General features: G+C 40.8%; 1 protein-coding gene across 1 annotated transcript; it reads right to left on the bottom strand.

Annotated features, from left to right (window-relative positions):
• Nucleotides 1-41: 41 nt before the first annotated feature.
• Nucleotides 42-10950, bottom strand: gtpbp4 (GTP binding protein 4). Its single transcript, XM_070845086.1, has 17 exons — nucleotides 10859-10950; nucleotides 9774-9944; nucleotides 9568-9671; nucleotides 8478-8614; nucleotides 8143-8243; nucleotides 6761-6853; nucleotides 5827-6018; nucleotides 4798-4863; nucleotides 4517-4606; nucleotides 4306-4416; nucleotides 3744-3821; nucleotides 3603-3654; nucleotides 3396-3496; nucleotides 2766-2963; nucleotides 2235-2300; nucleotides 1224-1367; nucleotides 42-832 (listed from the first exon to the last, which is right to left on the bottom strand). The coding sequence occupies exons 1-17, from the start codon at nucleotides 10904-10906 to the stop codon at nucleotides 680-682; spliced, it is 1905 nt and encodes a 634-aa protein (XP_070701187.1). The 5' UTR covers nucleotides 10907-10950; the 3' UTR covers nucleotides 42-679.
• Nucleotides 10951-14295: the final 3345 nt, after the last annotated feature.

The following is a 14295-nucleotide window of genomic DNA, read 5'->3' as shown; positions in this document are numbered from 1 at the left end:
GCTGAAAAAGAAAAAGTATAGGACAACCTGACAGACTGCAGTTTAGTTAAGGTGTGTATTTATTTGGCTCCCTTGTTAATGAATATTTCTCAGAGAGACTTGTAAAGGAAGCATCATCATCACTTTATCCAAAGTAAACCCAGCATTTCCTGACTCACATACAAGCTATAAGGCATAAAAGTTCATTTAACTGCTGCTACCAAGAGAAAACCTTGTGAAATCGTATACATATCAGTTTAACAACTGAATATTTGACACAGGAGTCAAAGTTTGATCCTGGTAACTGCAGTGAGAAAATAAGACATCAACCATCACACAGCTGGTTTCAGAGTCTTTGCCTTACATACTTTTATGATTTCTGACAAATTCAAAGTACTACAAGCTTTACTCTTGTGAGAAAAAGCTTGAGTGGACAAAAAAAAGACACTATTGTCATAATTAGTAATTATTTCAATGGTTTGGAGCATTTCCCCAGCAGCTTTACAGTTTTCTATGGCACCACCATCTTCACAAAAACATGAAATGACCAGTTTCCTTGCTTAATAAGGAAAGACATTTGATGTTCTTATTTTTACCGCTGGGGAAAGTGTATAATATGAGGACAGAGACAGCATCTCTGCACAGAAGCCTCTCTTTCATAAAAGAGTTTTCGGGTCTCAACAGTCCAGAAAAAGCCGTTTTATCTGCGGTCGTTGGTGCCAGACTTCCTCTTCCCGGCCAGGAGGTGTTTGGGTTTGAGGTCAAACACGTGTCTGTCCGCCTCGCCCTTCTTGCCTTGGCGGTTCATGCCTTTCTGGGAGTTCTTCATCATCGTCTTTGCCTTCTTTGCCATCTGGGGAATAAACAAAGAAGACACAGACATGAGTTCTCTTCAAATTAACTCTCAGAACCGAGGGATTTATTTAACGCACCGCCGCACTTCAGACCCAGCTGCTAAAATGCACAATGATGAGTCCTGAATGTGAATGTGTGCATACATAGACAGCACACACTATTTGTAATGCACAAACATTATATACAATGAGACATTTTTAACCTGTTGATGTCTGACGTTTTGCTATTTTACTGGTAACACTTAAGCCTTGTTTTAGTATCAACTTCTTCAGCTGTGCCAGAAGTGACGTTCACACATTTGCTTCCTTGTCTTAAAAACCCAGAAAGACTAATCGAGTAATTAACCGTACGTAAGTGAACAAAAGCTAAGTAAAGACGCCGTCACGTACCTTCGGATCCCGTAACCCAGACTTGTCTCGCGGTGGGCGGGAGGCGCTCTGGCTGCGGACTTTGGAGGTTGGAGGGGCCGAAGCTTCACGCTTGCGTTTTTTAGCGACGCTTCGGGACCGCCGGGCCTGTTGTGCGTAGTGGCTCTGAAAGTCCAAGAGGAAAAAACTGGTGAATCAGTGCCTTGGTGTCGGGAAAAAAAAAGCATTTCTGTAGTGATCCTCCACACAGGAGGAGAGTAGCAGAGTTGAGGTGTGATGGCAAAATCAGAAAACCAAATAAAAAATTTTAACATTTAAATCCCTGTGAAATAACGACTGGACGACTGAAAATGTCCATCGCAGGACTTTCTGCAGGATGTGAGGTTTTGATCCAAGGACAAAGGAGACACGAACATCTGAGTGATCTGTTATAACTTATTTCTTAAAACCTTCAAAGCGATACGCATTTTAAAAACTTTAACCATTTCAATACCATTTTGTGTTTAAGAGTAAATGGATAGAGACTCTGACCACTTTATAAAGTGCTGAAACAAACAAAGAATCACAGTCCACATTAATATGTCACTCAGATGCGTTACATTTTAGATTTTATAAAAAATCTGCAATACTTTCACTTGGAATTAATCATGTCACTGTGTCCTGTCTTAATAATTGTATTATGTCATGTTATAAAGTCAACGTCTGTTGTCCTGTTGCTTGTTTCATGTGTTTCACTGGTTACTGCCTGCTTCCTTTAATGTTGTCAGGTCATCTTTAGCCGGTTCATCAGTAACATTTGTGACGTAGCATGTCAATTTTATCTCTGCTCTCTCGGTTGCTGCTTCCTCCTCTGTTTCAATAATCACCTTTATTTTTTAATTTTGTTGATTCAGTTTTAGGGAGTCTATTGTAACACCTGGTCTACAGATGAAAACTCGCCTTTTGTCAAATTGTGGCACAACAAAGTTCACAGATGCACACAATCCCTGTTAAATAAATCCATAAGAATAAAACAAAAAAAAAACAACTTACGTCATCCTTGTCATTCATGTCCAGACCGAGGGCATTCATGTCCTTCTCTAGCTTCTTTCTTTCAACCTGCACATATCAAACACACACAGCTCATATTACAAAAAGGCAAACTAGTAATTTTCTGTCAAAGTCAGTGTCCAAACAAAACCAACCAATAAATTAAATCACAGGGCTCTCAAGTGAAAAATTCTTAATATTTTCCAAGACTAAAAAAAGTTCCCATGATGTATGACAGTAATATGATGAGCCTAAAAACATCATTTTACGCTTGTGAAACCAGAAAAACACCTGAATAAGAAAACTAATAACATAATTATTAAATAAAATATATTTTTTTAATAAAACACATAAAGTTCCCTGACTTCCCATGACTAAAAAAAGTTGACTTTCCATGACGTGCAAATAACATTATTTTAAACACACTTTAAAACAGGGGCCTCACGCATGTGTGATCTATTGAATAAATAAAATGGAAGTGCATGTGTTCTGTGAGATGAGCAGGTGACAGACGTCAAAAACGCTCCCTCTCACCTTGGTGGTGGTCCTGGGCATGCGAGGCCCGTGCACGTCCTTCTCTTTCGACTCCATGACCAGGAGCTGCTTCTTCTCGCGGATCTGTTTGGCCATAACGCGGATCTCCTGCATCTCGTCGTCCTCGCTCTCGTCGTCCGAGTCGTACTCGCCGGCTCGCTCCCTCAGCTCCTCCTCCTTCTCCAGGACCTCCAGTCTCTGTGACAGACGAAATAAAGACGCTGAGACTGAGTCTAGAAGATGGAGCATTAAGAATGGATCCTTTTCATTGTCAGATCTCTCTATCGCTATCTCGCAAAATGTTTAGCATGTTTATTAATGTGAACAAATGTATTTGTCCTTTATGATAGTAATCACTACAACTGTCTTATAGCTGGAGTCGCAGACATTATGTGTTCAATGTAGCTGATCTGTAAGGGGGGGGATGAAAGACGTCTGAAGTCAACTCTGAACTGATTTTATCAAATATTGAATGAGTGGATTTACAGCATTCAATAAAAAACATATGCAAGACCTTCCCAAACAGAATTTAAGGCTTTTTGAGAAGGAAATAGAAGAGATTTTACACCAAACGTAGCCCAGAATACTGAGGGCCGTGTTCAGGGATATTATAGTCTACCAGAGACTCACCTTCATGATGTCAGGATCAATGTAATCTGCAATGTTGTGGCCCTCCCAAACCTCAGGGACCTTATCGCTCTTCTCATCCTCGTTCATCAGATCCCAGTATTCTAAACAAAAACAAAAACAAAAAAAAATCAGGGTTGCAGATAGAAGCATTTACTCTCTACAAACACACGGTGGCAGCTTGATTATTGAAATGAAAGCATTTGTTACTCTGCAGGTCCAGAATGTAGTCATCGCCCAGCTCCATCTCCAGATCTCTCTCCTGCAAGAAGAACGATAAAATGCTTTAATACGCAGCCACGCAGGGAGCTGTGAGGTGCATCACATCTCAGATTAATCCACCAAACATACCAGTTTGCGTTTGGGTGCGTCCACCTCCATCGCCTTCTTGCGTATCATAGCTCCTTCTGGGATGAAGGGAGGCCTCTCCTGGAAATACCGAATGGAAGAAAGCACAAAATAATATCACTGAGCAGCTAAATGAGAAGCAACAGGACCTTCATTTGCAGACTTCTGATTGAGTTCTTCTACATCCACGTGACTTCTACACTACTTCTGCACTTTCAGACGGCTAAAATGGACACTTTGCTGCTGATCCCACTTTCATTTGAAAACTCTGGGATTGTGTTTTAGTCTCGACAGGCGGAAACAGGTGATAGGAAACGATGACACCAACGTTCGCTTCCTGATTGGGTCTCAGTCTCAATCTGTCCTTTCCTTGACTCATTTTAAGTAAAGAACCAACGGGCACGTGTAATCAGTGAATGGTCATGTGATGAGTGCTTTCAGGTGTGTTATTTATGGGAGAATATTAGTCCTGAAACGGCGCGAGAACACTCAAGTGTACGAAGATCATTTTCGTTTTTAAATGAAAACGTTTTAGTGTTGTCGTGGCCTCTGTGACTTTATTTACCTTCTCGTCTCTCTTGGTGGGCATGGCCAGGTGGAGCCGGTTGAGAACATCATGGACCTTCTTGCCCTTCATCTTAGACTCAACACGAGTGGCGAGGAGGCGGTCGCAGGCCTAAAAAACACAAGAGACTTAAATTCAATATTGTGTTCCTCAACACCTGCAGGGCTCAGACTGAACCGAATGTTGTCTGGTTTGTTTTTCTGCATCTCACCTCAGTTTTAACCTGCATGACGCCCTCCTCGGTCAGCGTGCTGGTCTCAATCACAGGGATTCCCTCAGCTGAGAGGTCAGCCAAGATTTTCTGACAGCCAACAGAGGAAGATGTGAGCATGAGGGTTAAGATAATTGGCACTAAATCAAACAAGTGGCTCCTTGTGTTTAGAACCAGCTCTGCAACACAATCCTATAAATGAGATACAAGGTTTCATTTCTAGCTCGGCTCATCCACCTGATTTGGTCCAGCGTTCAGAGTCTAGAATGTAAATCACCCACCTGGTTCTCCTCAGAAAGCTCACTGATCTTCTTCACATCACATTTGTTGGCCACAACGATGAGAGGCTGCAGGGAGCGAGACGTCATCTGTTAGTTCAATTACTGACATATTACACTGTCAAACCAAAGGGGGTTTCATCTCTTATTTATCCTCACAGAGACCTGCTAAATATGCAGGATACTTTCCACTCGCTGAGACATTGCCAATTCATCTCATGAGCCCAAATTAAATTCTGTGTTTGATGATTAGCTTTAGTGTTCAGTATTGAGAGTGAGTTTTGAGTCAGAAAGGTTTCAAATGTCTCAGAACCAGAGAAAACTGTCCCTTCCTGTTGTGCTTAAAGGGTCATTCTTAAAAATTGGTTACATTTTTACATATTTTGGGTTTTAAATGACTGGTTGGAACAACATTTTTGGGGTCGGTCCAGTAGATGGCCTCAGTAGGCAGCTGCAAATGGGACTAGAATGGCTGCAACATAATCCTTTCGGATCAAACTTTGTCCATTTGTTATTAACTTTGGTGTGATAACATGTTGGTTCAGATCTGAAGTCACCCTTCAGACACAGTAACACAAACAAACCAACCGACTGAGACTGGACGACTGGCTCAGGTTCATCATAAATAAATAAATAAATAAATAAATCTAGAAATAAATAACAACTCCATACGTAGAAGATTAGCAATATTAGCATAGCCGAGCTGATCTCCAAGCTGATGCTCGCTAATGCTTTTTTCTTTTTTTATAAATCACACACCATCTCTGTATTCATACACCGTACTCGGGTGCAACGCTAGCTGCCATCACTTCAGTAAATTACCAGGAATCAGTCCTTCGTCGTGCGAAAACAGTAGTGATCAGCAGCACAGCACATCTCACTGTCACTGAGGCTACGATGAAGAACTGATTTCTGGTAAAACGGCCGTTTTATCTGCTTTCAGGGTTAATGATTAACAGTGTATCAGAGGCGTTTCTGATCCCGCTATCGGCGTGGGAAGAATCTCTAGCTGTGACATTCCTGACGTCTGACCTTGTTGGCGAACAGCGGTCGGATGCTGTTGAAGAGCTCCAGCTGCTGCTGCAGGTTGTGGCCACACTGCTCCGACACGTCCATTACGTAGAGAACCGCCGCTCGCAGGTGAGCCAGAGCCGTGATGGCCTGCATCTCGATGGTGTTCCTCTCCTCCAGGGGGTGGTCCAGGATACCGGGGGTGTCCACCACCTACACACAGTCAACATGAGAACAGGATGAAAGTGTGGAATAATGAGGAAACATGTGGGGGCGTCTGCACATTTCTACAGGTTTAACACCTTTATTATGACATTTCAGTAGGTGAACCTATTTTAAGACCTCTGATACGACAACAATGACCTAAAAACTATATTTTAGACAACACTGAATTTCAGTACAAATTAAAACATGAACAGAAAAAAAATAGTTACTTCAAAATAATGGGTCAATGCTTTAGTGCTTATAAAATCATGATAAACATCTATAAATGTATTAGTTTAAGATTATAGATAAGGTGGGATGACTAATGGACACAGTCATAAAGTAAGGTAAAACCAGGGAAAAGATAAACACACAAACCATAAAAAGAAAAAAAAAATCTAATGCAACTTTATGACTTTTGTGGATTGATGTAAGATGTAGATTGTTATAAATTTTTAGACGAACATGTCGACTTATTAATATTTTAGTATTGGTTATAAGCAAACAGAAAAAGGCCCATAACAACACAGCTGTCAGCTTGTCTGTGTGCCGACAGGAAGCATTGTAACATCATGGTCGCACTTATATACTTTATCAGAGTTTATGATCAGAGTCAACACAAACATGTGCCACTGCCTGAACACTTTTTTATGACGGTATCGTCCATACAGCTCAAGTTAGCTCATCATAAACACTGAAAAAAGAGAGCATGTACGACTCCTGTGTTGCGGTGAGAGCTGCAGAGTCTTACCTGCCAGCGCAGGTATCTGTAGTCCATGTGACCCACGAACAGAGACTTGGTGGTGAAGGCGTAGGGCTGGACGTCCACGTCTGCTCTGGTCACCTGACGAGGAAGGAAGCGTTTTTTGTTTTGTTTTTAAAAAAAGGAGACTTGAGGAGCTGAAACTAAACTAAAATCTCTACTAACATCTCCGGGTCCGACATAACCCACAGCCATGGAAGGTTTATGGAGGCCAAGCTGTCACTGTTTAAGACGTGACCAATGTAATGCATTGCGATTCGCTGAAATGCACATGGGGACAGCAAAATGCATTGTGGGATGCGGCTTGCCTGCCTTAGCTTCTTATTCAGCATACTTTTGTATCCCTTTTATACCTTTTTTTTTTTTTTCTCCAAAGAAGCATAAGAACACAAGCAAACTAAACATAATGGAAAGAGCCGTCACCTTTACGGTCACGATTTCACATGCATGTGATGGAAATACATGCCAGTTCATACAGATCAGTAATCGTCTTGTGAGGTCACAAACACAATCCATTACACACAGAAAGAATTAAATCCCGTCCAAATGAGGCTTTGTTAACTTCTGGCTCAAACATGAGTTGGCTAATGTTAGCTGACATTAATGACGCGATGCGAACAGGCGGAGCAATTCCAGTCGTTGTGGTCTACGTCATCATGTTGTATTTCTCGGGAGGTGAACGTTAAACACAGAAACAGAAATGAGGCTCTCTCAGCGAAATAAACTCACGAGGCTACGTAAAGAAGCAGCAGCTTTCTACTTTCATCAAAGCAAAAACGACTCAACATTTAAAATAGTTGAACATAAAATAACGCAAACAGTCAATATGGAAATATTACTAAGCCAATATTTTCCTAATTTTCTGTTTTTATTATTTAACCTGGGCAACAATGATGGATGATTTTTCTGTTTTCTTGTAACTTGACTGGTGCTTGCTTTAAACATGGTCTTACTGAGAGTTTCTATATGTGCTTATATGTCTTATTTTAGGTGTTTCTTGTCTATGGACCCCAGGAGGAGTAGCTCATGGGGATCCACATGAAGAATAAATAATATTTTGGGGTATTTGTGCAATATATTACACATCAATAACTAAAGAGAAACAACCAAATCTAAAGGAGACCTCATTATGTTCATAAATCACCAAACTTATGGGGGGAAAATGCATTTTTGGCCGCTGAAAATATACTAGGGGCCCTTCAACCTGTGATCTTCGGACCAAGTGGGAAAAAAATGACCCAAAAAGCAAAATCAGCTGGACTTTAAATTCTCGCAGACTTGCCTCTAAAAACTTAACACTTCTACATGTGATGGAACACAGAATCGCGCCCAGCTCGCAGACCGCTGTCAGCACTCTCTGGACACGTTACCTTGTTGATGAAACTGGACTTGCCGACGTTGGGGTAGCCGCACAGAAGTAGGGTCCTTGTGTTGGGGTCGATGCTCGGCAGACGGGACAGATGCTGACGCACTGTTGAAGGGGACAACGGGGGGGATCGGTTATTTTCACACATCAAAAAAGACAGAAAAGACTAAGATTAAAGTATGAAAACAAGCTTATGGAAACCTCCAAGGTGACAGGTACAAAAACCATGAGGACAGAAATTAAAAGGGAACATGTGATATATTTGACCAATAATAACTTCATCTAATGTCATATTTTGGTTTTTCTGATTCAGCATTAGACATTAAGCCTCTCTGTTACCTTGTTCCAGATACTCCAGACTCGACTTCTGCCGCTTCAGGATGGTGCACATACGACCCAGAGCGGCTCTCTTCAGCTGTTTACACCGGTACAGAGAATCCCCGTACTTCATCAGACGCACGTAGTCTTTGGCGACACTGGGAGAAAAAAAAGATTTGTTAACCCCTCTGGTTCTTAAAGAGCCTTTTATCCCTTTCTGGGCTATGTTAGATTTTTTCCATCTCTTTTATGACTAATAATGTCCAGATCTGGTTCCACGTCCATTTGTGTGTATTTCCAGACCCCCTCAATAAGCCTCCTTAATCCCATCAGAGCAGAAAAAAGCTGAAAGCCTCGTTTCAGATTCAACTCGTGGCAGCGATTGTCGTCGTCTTTACTTCTCCCCACTCCTAACTCATCCGGCTTCCAGCTGTTAGCCTCAATTGATTCCCTGTCATGTTTTCTAGATTTTACCTCTGTGTTTTGCTTTGCGATGGCAGAAAACTTTGTCCCAGTCTTCTAGTAAAAGCTGCAACTTTCACATGTTTATCAATGGAGATGAAAGGTTGAAGGTGATTAATGTCATGGAGAAGATCTTGACAAAACCTCGGAGGAAAATAAAGTACTAATGCTGCAATAAAAAAAAATTATGCTTAACACAAAATTAAGTATACAGGCAGCATCAAAATGGATTCCACGGAAATGATTCCACTAGTTAGGCATTTCGTGGAGGTTTTTCCATTTGCTGTGCTAAAAATCCACCAATTCACAACTCTGTCCTGTCAGACTTTAACAGTTCCATCATTTCAAAGACGTATTTCAAAGCTGGAAAGATGGTGTTCTCATAAAACTGGGCTATCCTAACAGTAGACAGGAGCAAAAATTTTTTAAATTGGAGCTTCGTTACCAGAGACAACAGAGAGAAGGGCCCGTGGTATCCCTTTTTGCTCTAAAAGTAGAAAACCTACAACGCCCAGAATGCACTGCGCCATGAGAAAACGTAAGAAAAAGAGTTGGATAGTTAACGTAAACGGAAACAAAACCTCTTAACAGAAAAACCAGAATGTCACAGCTGTACACGAGGCAATAAGAAGATTTTAGACAAACTTACTTGTCGATCAGATTCTTGGCGATGTTGATCTGTCCCAAGGCCAGCTTATAATGGTCTTTGTCATACAAGACGTTCATCAGATCAGCGTAGAATGGATGGATGTCCTAAAGGGAAAATAATGTCACCAGATGTCACAAAAGAGATCATAGGTGAAAATAACGTGTCAATAGCGTCAGACAAAAAGTTTCCAGACTGTCCTGACTTACGTCGAGCTTGGGGAAGTCAGTGAGGATTTGTGTGAGGCGGTCATGGTAGTTCTGCTGGGTGAACTTCACCTTCCGCATGTAAAAATGACGGATACGGTGGATCTGGTAATGCTTGTGCACCACCGTGGGCGTCTTCCTTTGTGTTTTGGATAAAGTGATGTCGATGAAATCCTGCAGAGAGAAAAAACAGTTTGCAGGTCACAGTTTTAGTGATGTTGAAAGCAGATAAACAATGAACAAGCCATTTATTACTTTTCCTTTTCTCCTAAAGATAGTTTGTGTGACTTCCACATTGAATATTACATTTCTCAATACTGTAGCAAGAGCTGGAACAGCTACTATATACACATTCAGAGAAATGTGCAGTTGTTCTTTGCGTCCACCTAGCAAACTTTCCTAGACAGTGCTGCCAAACTTCATCAAGAACTCTGTCAGTTTAACATTTAATTGTTTGTAGGAAAAAGTAGACACCTTCTAACGACATTCTGTATGATATCAACACATTTGATGTGTCGTCTTGTCAATTCGGCACACAAGATCTGCAAATAGCAGCTCTTTTTGTCGAGATTAACCTAACTTTTTTTGATTTGATTCTACGGCTCATAATGGCAAAGCGGTATTTAAATGGACTGTTGGACTAACAAGTGGGAAGCTCACGGTTTAGCTTTTCTAAATATGCGCTGCTTGATGTGTACCACTGGCCGGATTGGATCGCGTATCCTTGCCATATAGGAAACACGAGACTTTAATTTTTTTATTTTTGAACGGAGTTTGGTTTGGGACGTGAGTGAGCATGTGGCAACTGTGTCATTCGCGTCACAACAAAGCCTATTCATGGTATTTTTCGGACTCGAGTCAACAGTTTGCTATTTCCTCTTTTCCTTTCTGAGACTATAAGTCATAATTATATAAAATACATGAACCTGCAGCTGTCTCTTTACACCAGCTCAGCACGTGTTTTCCTTCCACCAGACTCCCACCGTGTTTTTTATGTTTTCTATATCATCCATCGACTCTAAAAGCCGAGAAAACAAACGGACAAACGACACCAGTTTAAACTAGTAAAAATGTGAAACAAAACGTACCTTTGCGGTGGGAACCACCATAATCTTCTTGAAATTATAAAGTGCCATTTTGTCGCAACACGTTGTGGTGCGCTGACGGCACGGGGAAAGGAGAGCTCCTCGTTACGTCAGACCCGGAAACGACACTGAAAACAGTTTGGTGGGTTTTTCTGCACAGCGCCCCCTGACGGCCGGATGCCGATATAGCAGGAAAAAACATTTAAAAATCAATTTTTTTCTATTTCTATCTTTTTTTTATTTCCAGATGACAATGAAAATAATTAGGGCCCGAGCAGCAGTGTGAAACACTCGGCGAAGACCCTATTGTAATTCACATTCACACACATGTACTGTCATACAGTAATTGAATTATAGTCATAGCGCCACCTAGTGACGGGAGGAAGTGTCACTTTCTATTCTCGGACGTCTGTCTCCCAGCAGGTTAACCACAGCACAGAAAATGTATTTTCAGTACATGTTACTCTACTGACAATCCCTGCTTTTCTAATTGTTTTCCCAATTTCATATTGAGTCACAGGCGCAGCTAAAGACAGTGACAACAGGATCAACATCTTATCTTATCTTATCTTATCAAAACATGTGTTGTGTGAATTATATGTGTCTTGTATTTTTTTTTCATGACTCAATAAGTCTTCCACACATCAAATGCCTGATAATAATTTGACAGACATCCACATAGTAGCAGCTAAGACAACAGGATCTCAGTCTCTTGTGACATACATCATTTAATTTTGATGAAACTTCAATGTAATATACATGATCTTAATCTCACTTCCACTCAGGCTGACAGGTCAGGTCATGTCCACAAAACTCCAGCAGCAAACCTGCAGCTGTAAACACACCCGAACAGGACAGGCCAGCTCTGTCCTGGGTTGCCCCCTCGACCCACTGGAGGTAGTGAGAGAGAGGAGGATGATGGCAAAGCTATCATCCATGAGACCGAACCACTCCCACCCCATATAGACACAGTGACAGCACTGGAGAGCTCCCTCAGCAACAGATTCCTCCACCCTCAGAGTGTGAAGCAGCTATATCGCAGGTTCTTCCTTCCAGCAGCTGTCAGACTTTACTGCCTTATTGCCTCATGGTCACAGCAACAGCTGCAGACAACAGAATCTCAGTCTCTTGTGACAAAGATTGTCTGATTCATATGAAATTCAGGCCGTGTTGGCCAAACTGCGGCGGCACGCCCACGGCTGTAGACACACCCCGATGTGTGCAGATGTGCATTGGAGGGCCCTCCAATGCTGCTTGCAGCTTTAATTTTTAATAATTTTTTGTGCATGTTTAAAATCTCAGTGCATTTGAGGCACTACAAACACTCATTTTGAGAAAACAGAATTTAGAGCTATTCAATTAGAGGACAAAGTGAAACAAAATAAACATCTAAATATACATTTAGGATGTTCTCTTCCCAGTCTATAAGAAAATATGTTATGGACACAATAACACAAACAAACTAATTGATTGAGGCAGTGGTAGTTTAGCAACTCTTGTGTTCTCAGTGGTTAAATTAATGTTTTTGTCAGTGTAGTCTGGTGTGTTTGAAGAGAGCGATATAACGGCTGTTTCAGGTTAAACCAAAAGGATCTTCCAGGTCTATCTCTGTAGCGATCCTTTCCATAACGCTGTCAGACACTTAGAATAACAATCTGAGCCTGTCAGTGGCTAAAACAAGCACTTTCAGTGGACCTATTTTAGATAAACTGACGAAATGCAGTAGAAGGGGATCACCTATGGCTCCTTTAAGACATCTGTTAATAAAAGTCAAGGTTTTATTAATGAAATTCCATCAGGCTGTGCTTTTGTTGCCATTTCCCCCAACAATGAAGTTGTTTGTGGAAATAAAATCTTGATTATTGTAGTGACCATTGGTCCTTGTGAATCAGTTTACAACCACAATATTGTGCTTTTATCACTATGCAAAGGGTTTTTTATTGCATGTGACACGTTAACAGTTAAGTAAGGCCAGTTTGTGAGTCTGGAAATATTTAGGGCACTGCAATTAGAAACTCAAAGCACCTCTCTGTTCAGGGACAGCAAATCACACAAAATGATCAAACAATATCTTAATCCTTTTCTCATATCTCTTTGATTTTAAATATGGATAATATAAGCTTTAAACAAAGGAAAAGAGCTCAGTAATTTCCAAAAGCATTGCTCACTGTAGATTTGATCAAAGAAACCAAAGAAAATACTGCATTCATTGGGGACTATTTTAAATGGCGGATTAATTCACATTTGGTGCTCTAGTTAGTGTTTGGGGCAGCAGGACGGTGTGTGAGGGACTGATTTAAAATAAACTACAGTGTGTCTTCATAATGATGAAGGAACATACCAGCCAGTGCAACAGTGAAGTTAATTTATGTGTTTTTAATAGATCTTGGACAAAAATTGAGCTCTGTGGCTCAGAGGAAGAAAGTCCATCAGGCTGTGATACACACAGAATACAGTTTGGGTGGTTTAAAGTATAAAAAAATCACGTTAAGTATTCTTTAAACTGGAAAAATAAGTAAAAACTGGTCATTTGGGGCTATTATGTTGTAAATAAAGTCGCCTCCCAACCCGGAAACAACAACCCCGCGCCATATTTGTTATGATCCGCGGCGATCGACGAGCAGCCAATCAGCGGGCAGAGTGAGTGTTCAGGCCGCGCCCACTACCGGCGATCACGAGTGGGTCTGCGTGCGCCCACACTGCCAGTGTCGGCCAATCAGGCCGGGTCGCTGTCTGAAGGGGGCGGGGCCAGGGCAGTGTATGACAGGTCCGGGTTCAGTGCTGCACCAGAGAGAGGACAAGCAAGAACAGGTCTCACTCTGCTGATAAATCTACTGCTGATAAACTGATAAACTGGTTTAGTCAGAGAAAGTAGAGAGACCATGAGATAAGGATGAAAGCTGTGAAATTATTGAATACACAAAGTCAAATTTATGAAATTTTTTTAAGACTTTTTGCGATGAACTTTAATTATATTATTAAAATTATGCATTAAACATCTGCAAAAGAACTGCTGAGAGATGTAAACCCATACAAATGAACAGAGCCTACATTAACCTTTAATTTAAACTGAAAACCAACTCCTCCTTTTAATCATTTATTATATTGTGGTAATTTTGTAATTTCAATATCTTTTTTTTAATATTTCCCTATGTATTTTATACTTCCTCTACTGTGATTTGACTTCATGTATTTTATCGACTTTGATTTGCCGTCACAATGAGCCAGAGCTTTTTTCACTATTTTCACCTTTTTTACAAACAAGACAATCAATAGATTCACAGAGAATATAATCAATTGATCAAATTCATGAAACCTCCACCCATTTTAATGCGTTTTGTAACTTGTTTTGTAGTTTTGTAATAACTTTAATTTGGATGTAATCCCTGAATTATATAAATTGATAAAGCTTGTATTAACCCCTAATTTACACCGAGGAT

The sequence above is a fragment of the Pempheris klunzingeri genome, chromosome 15, assembly GCF_042242105.1.
Source record: "Pempheris klunzingeri isolate RE-2024b chromosome 15, fPemKlu1.hap1, whole genome shotgun sequence".
NCBI lineage: Eukaryota > Metazoa > Chordata > Actinopteri > Acropomatiformes > Pempheridae > Pempheris > Pempheris klunzingeri.
This window is presented reverse-complemented; position numbering and strand designations above follow the sequence as displayed.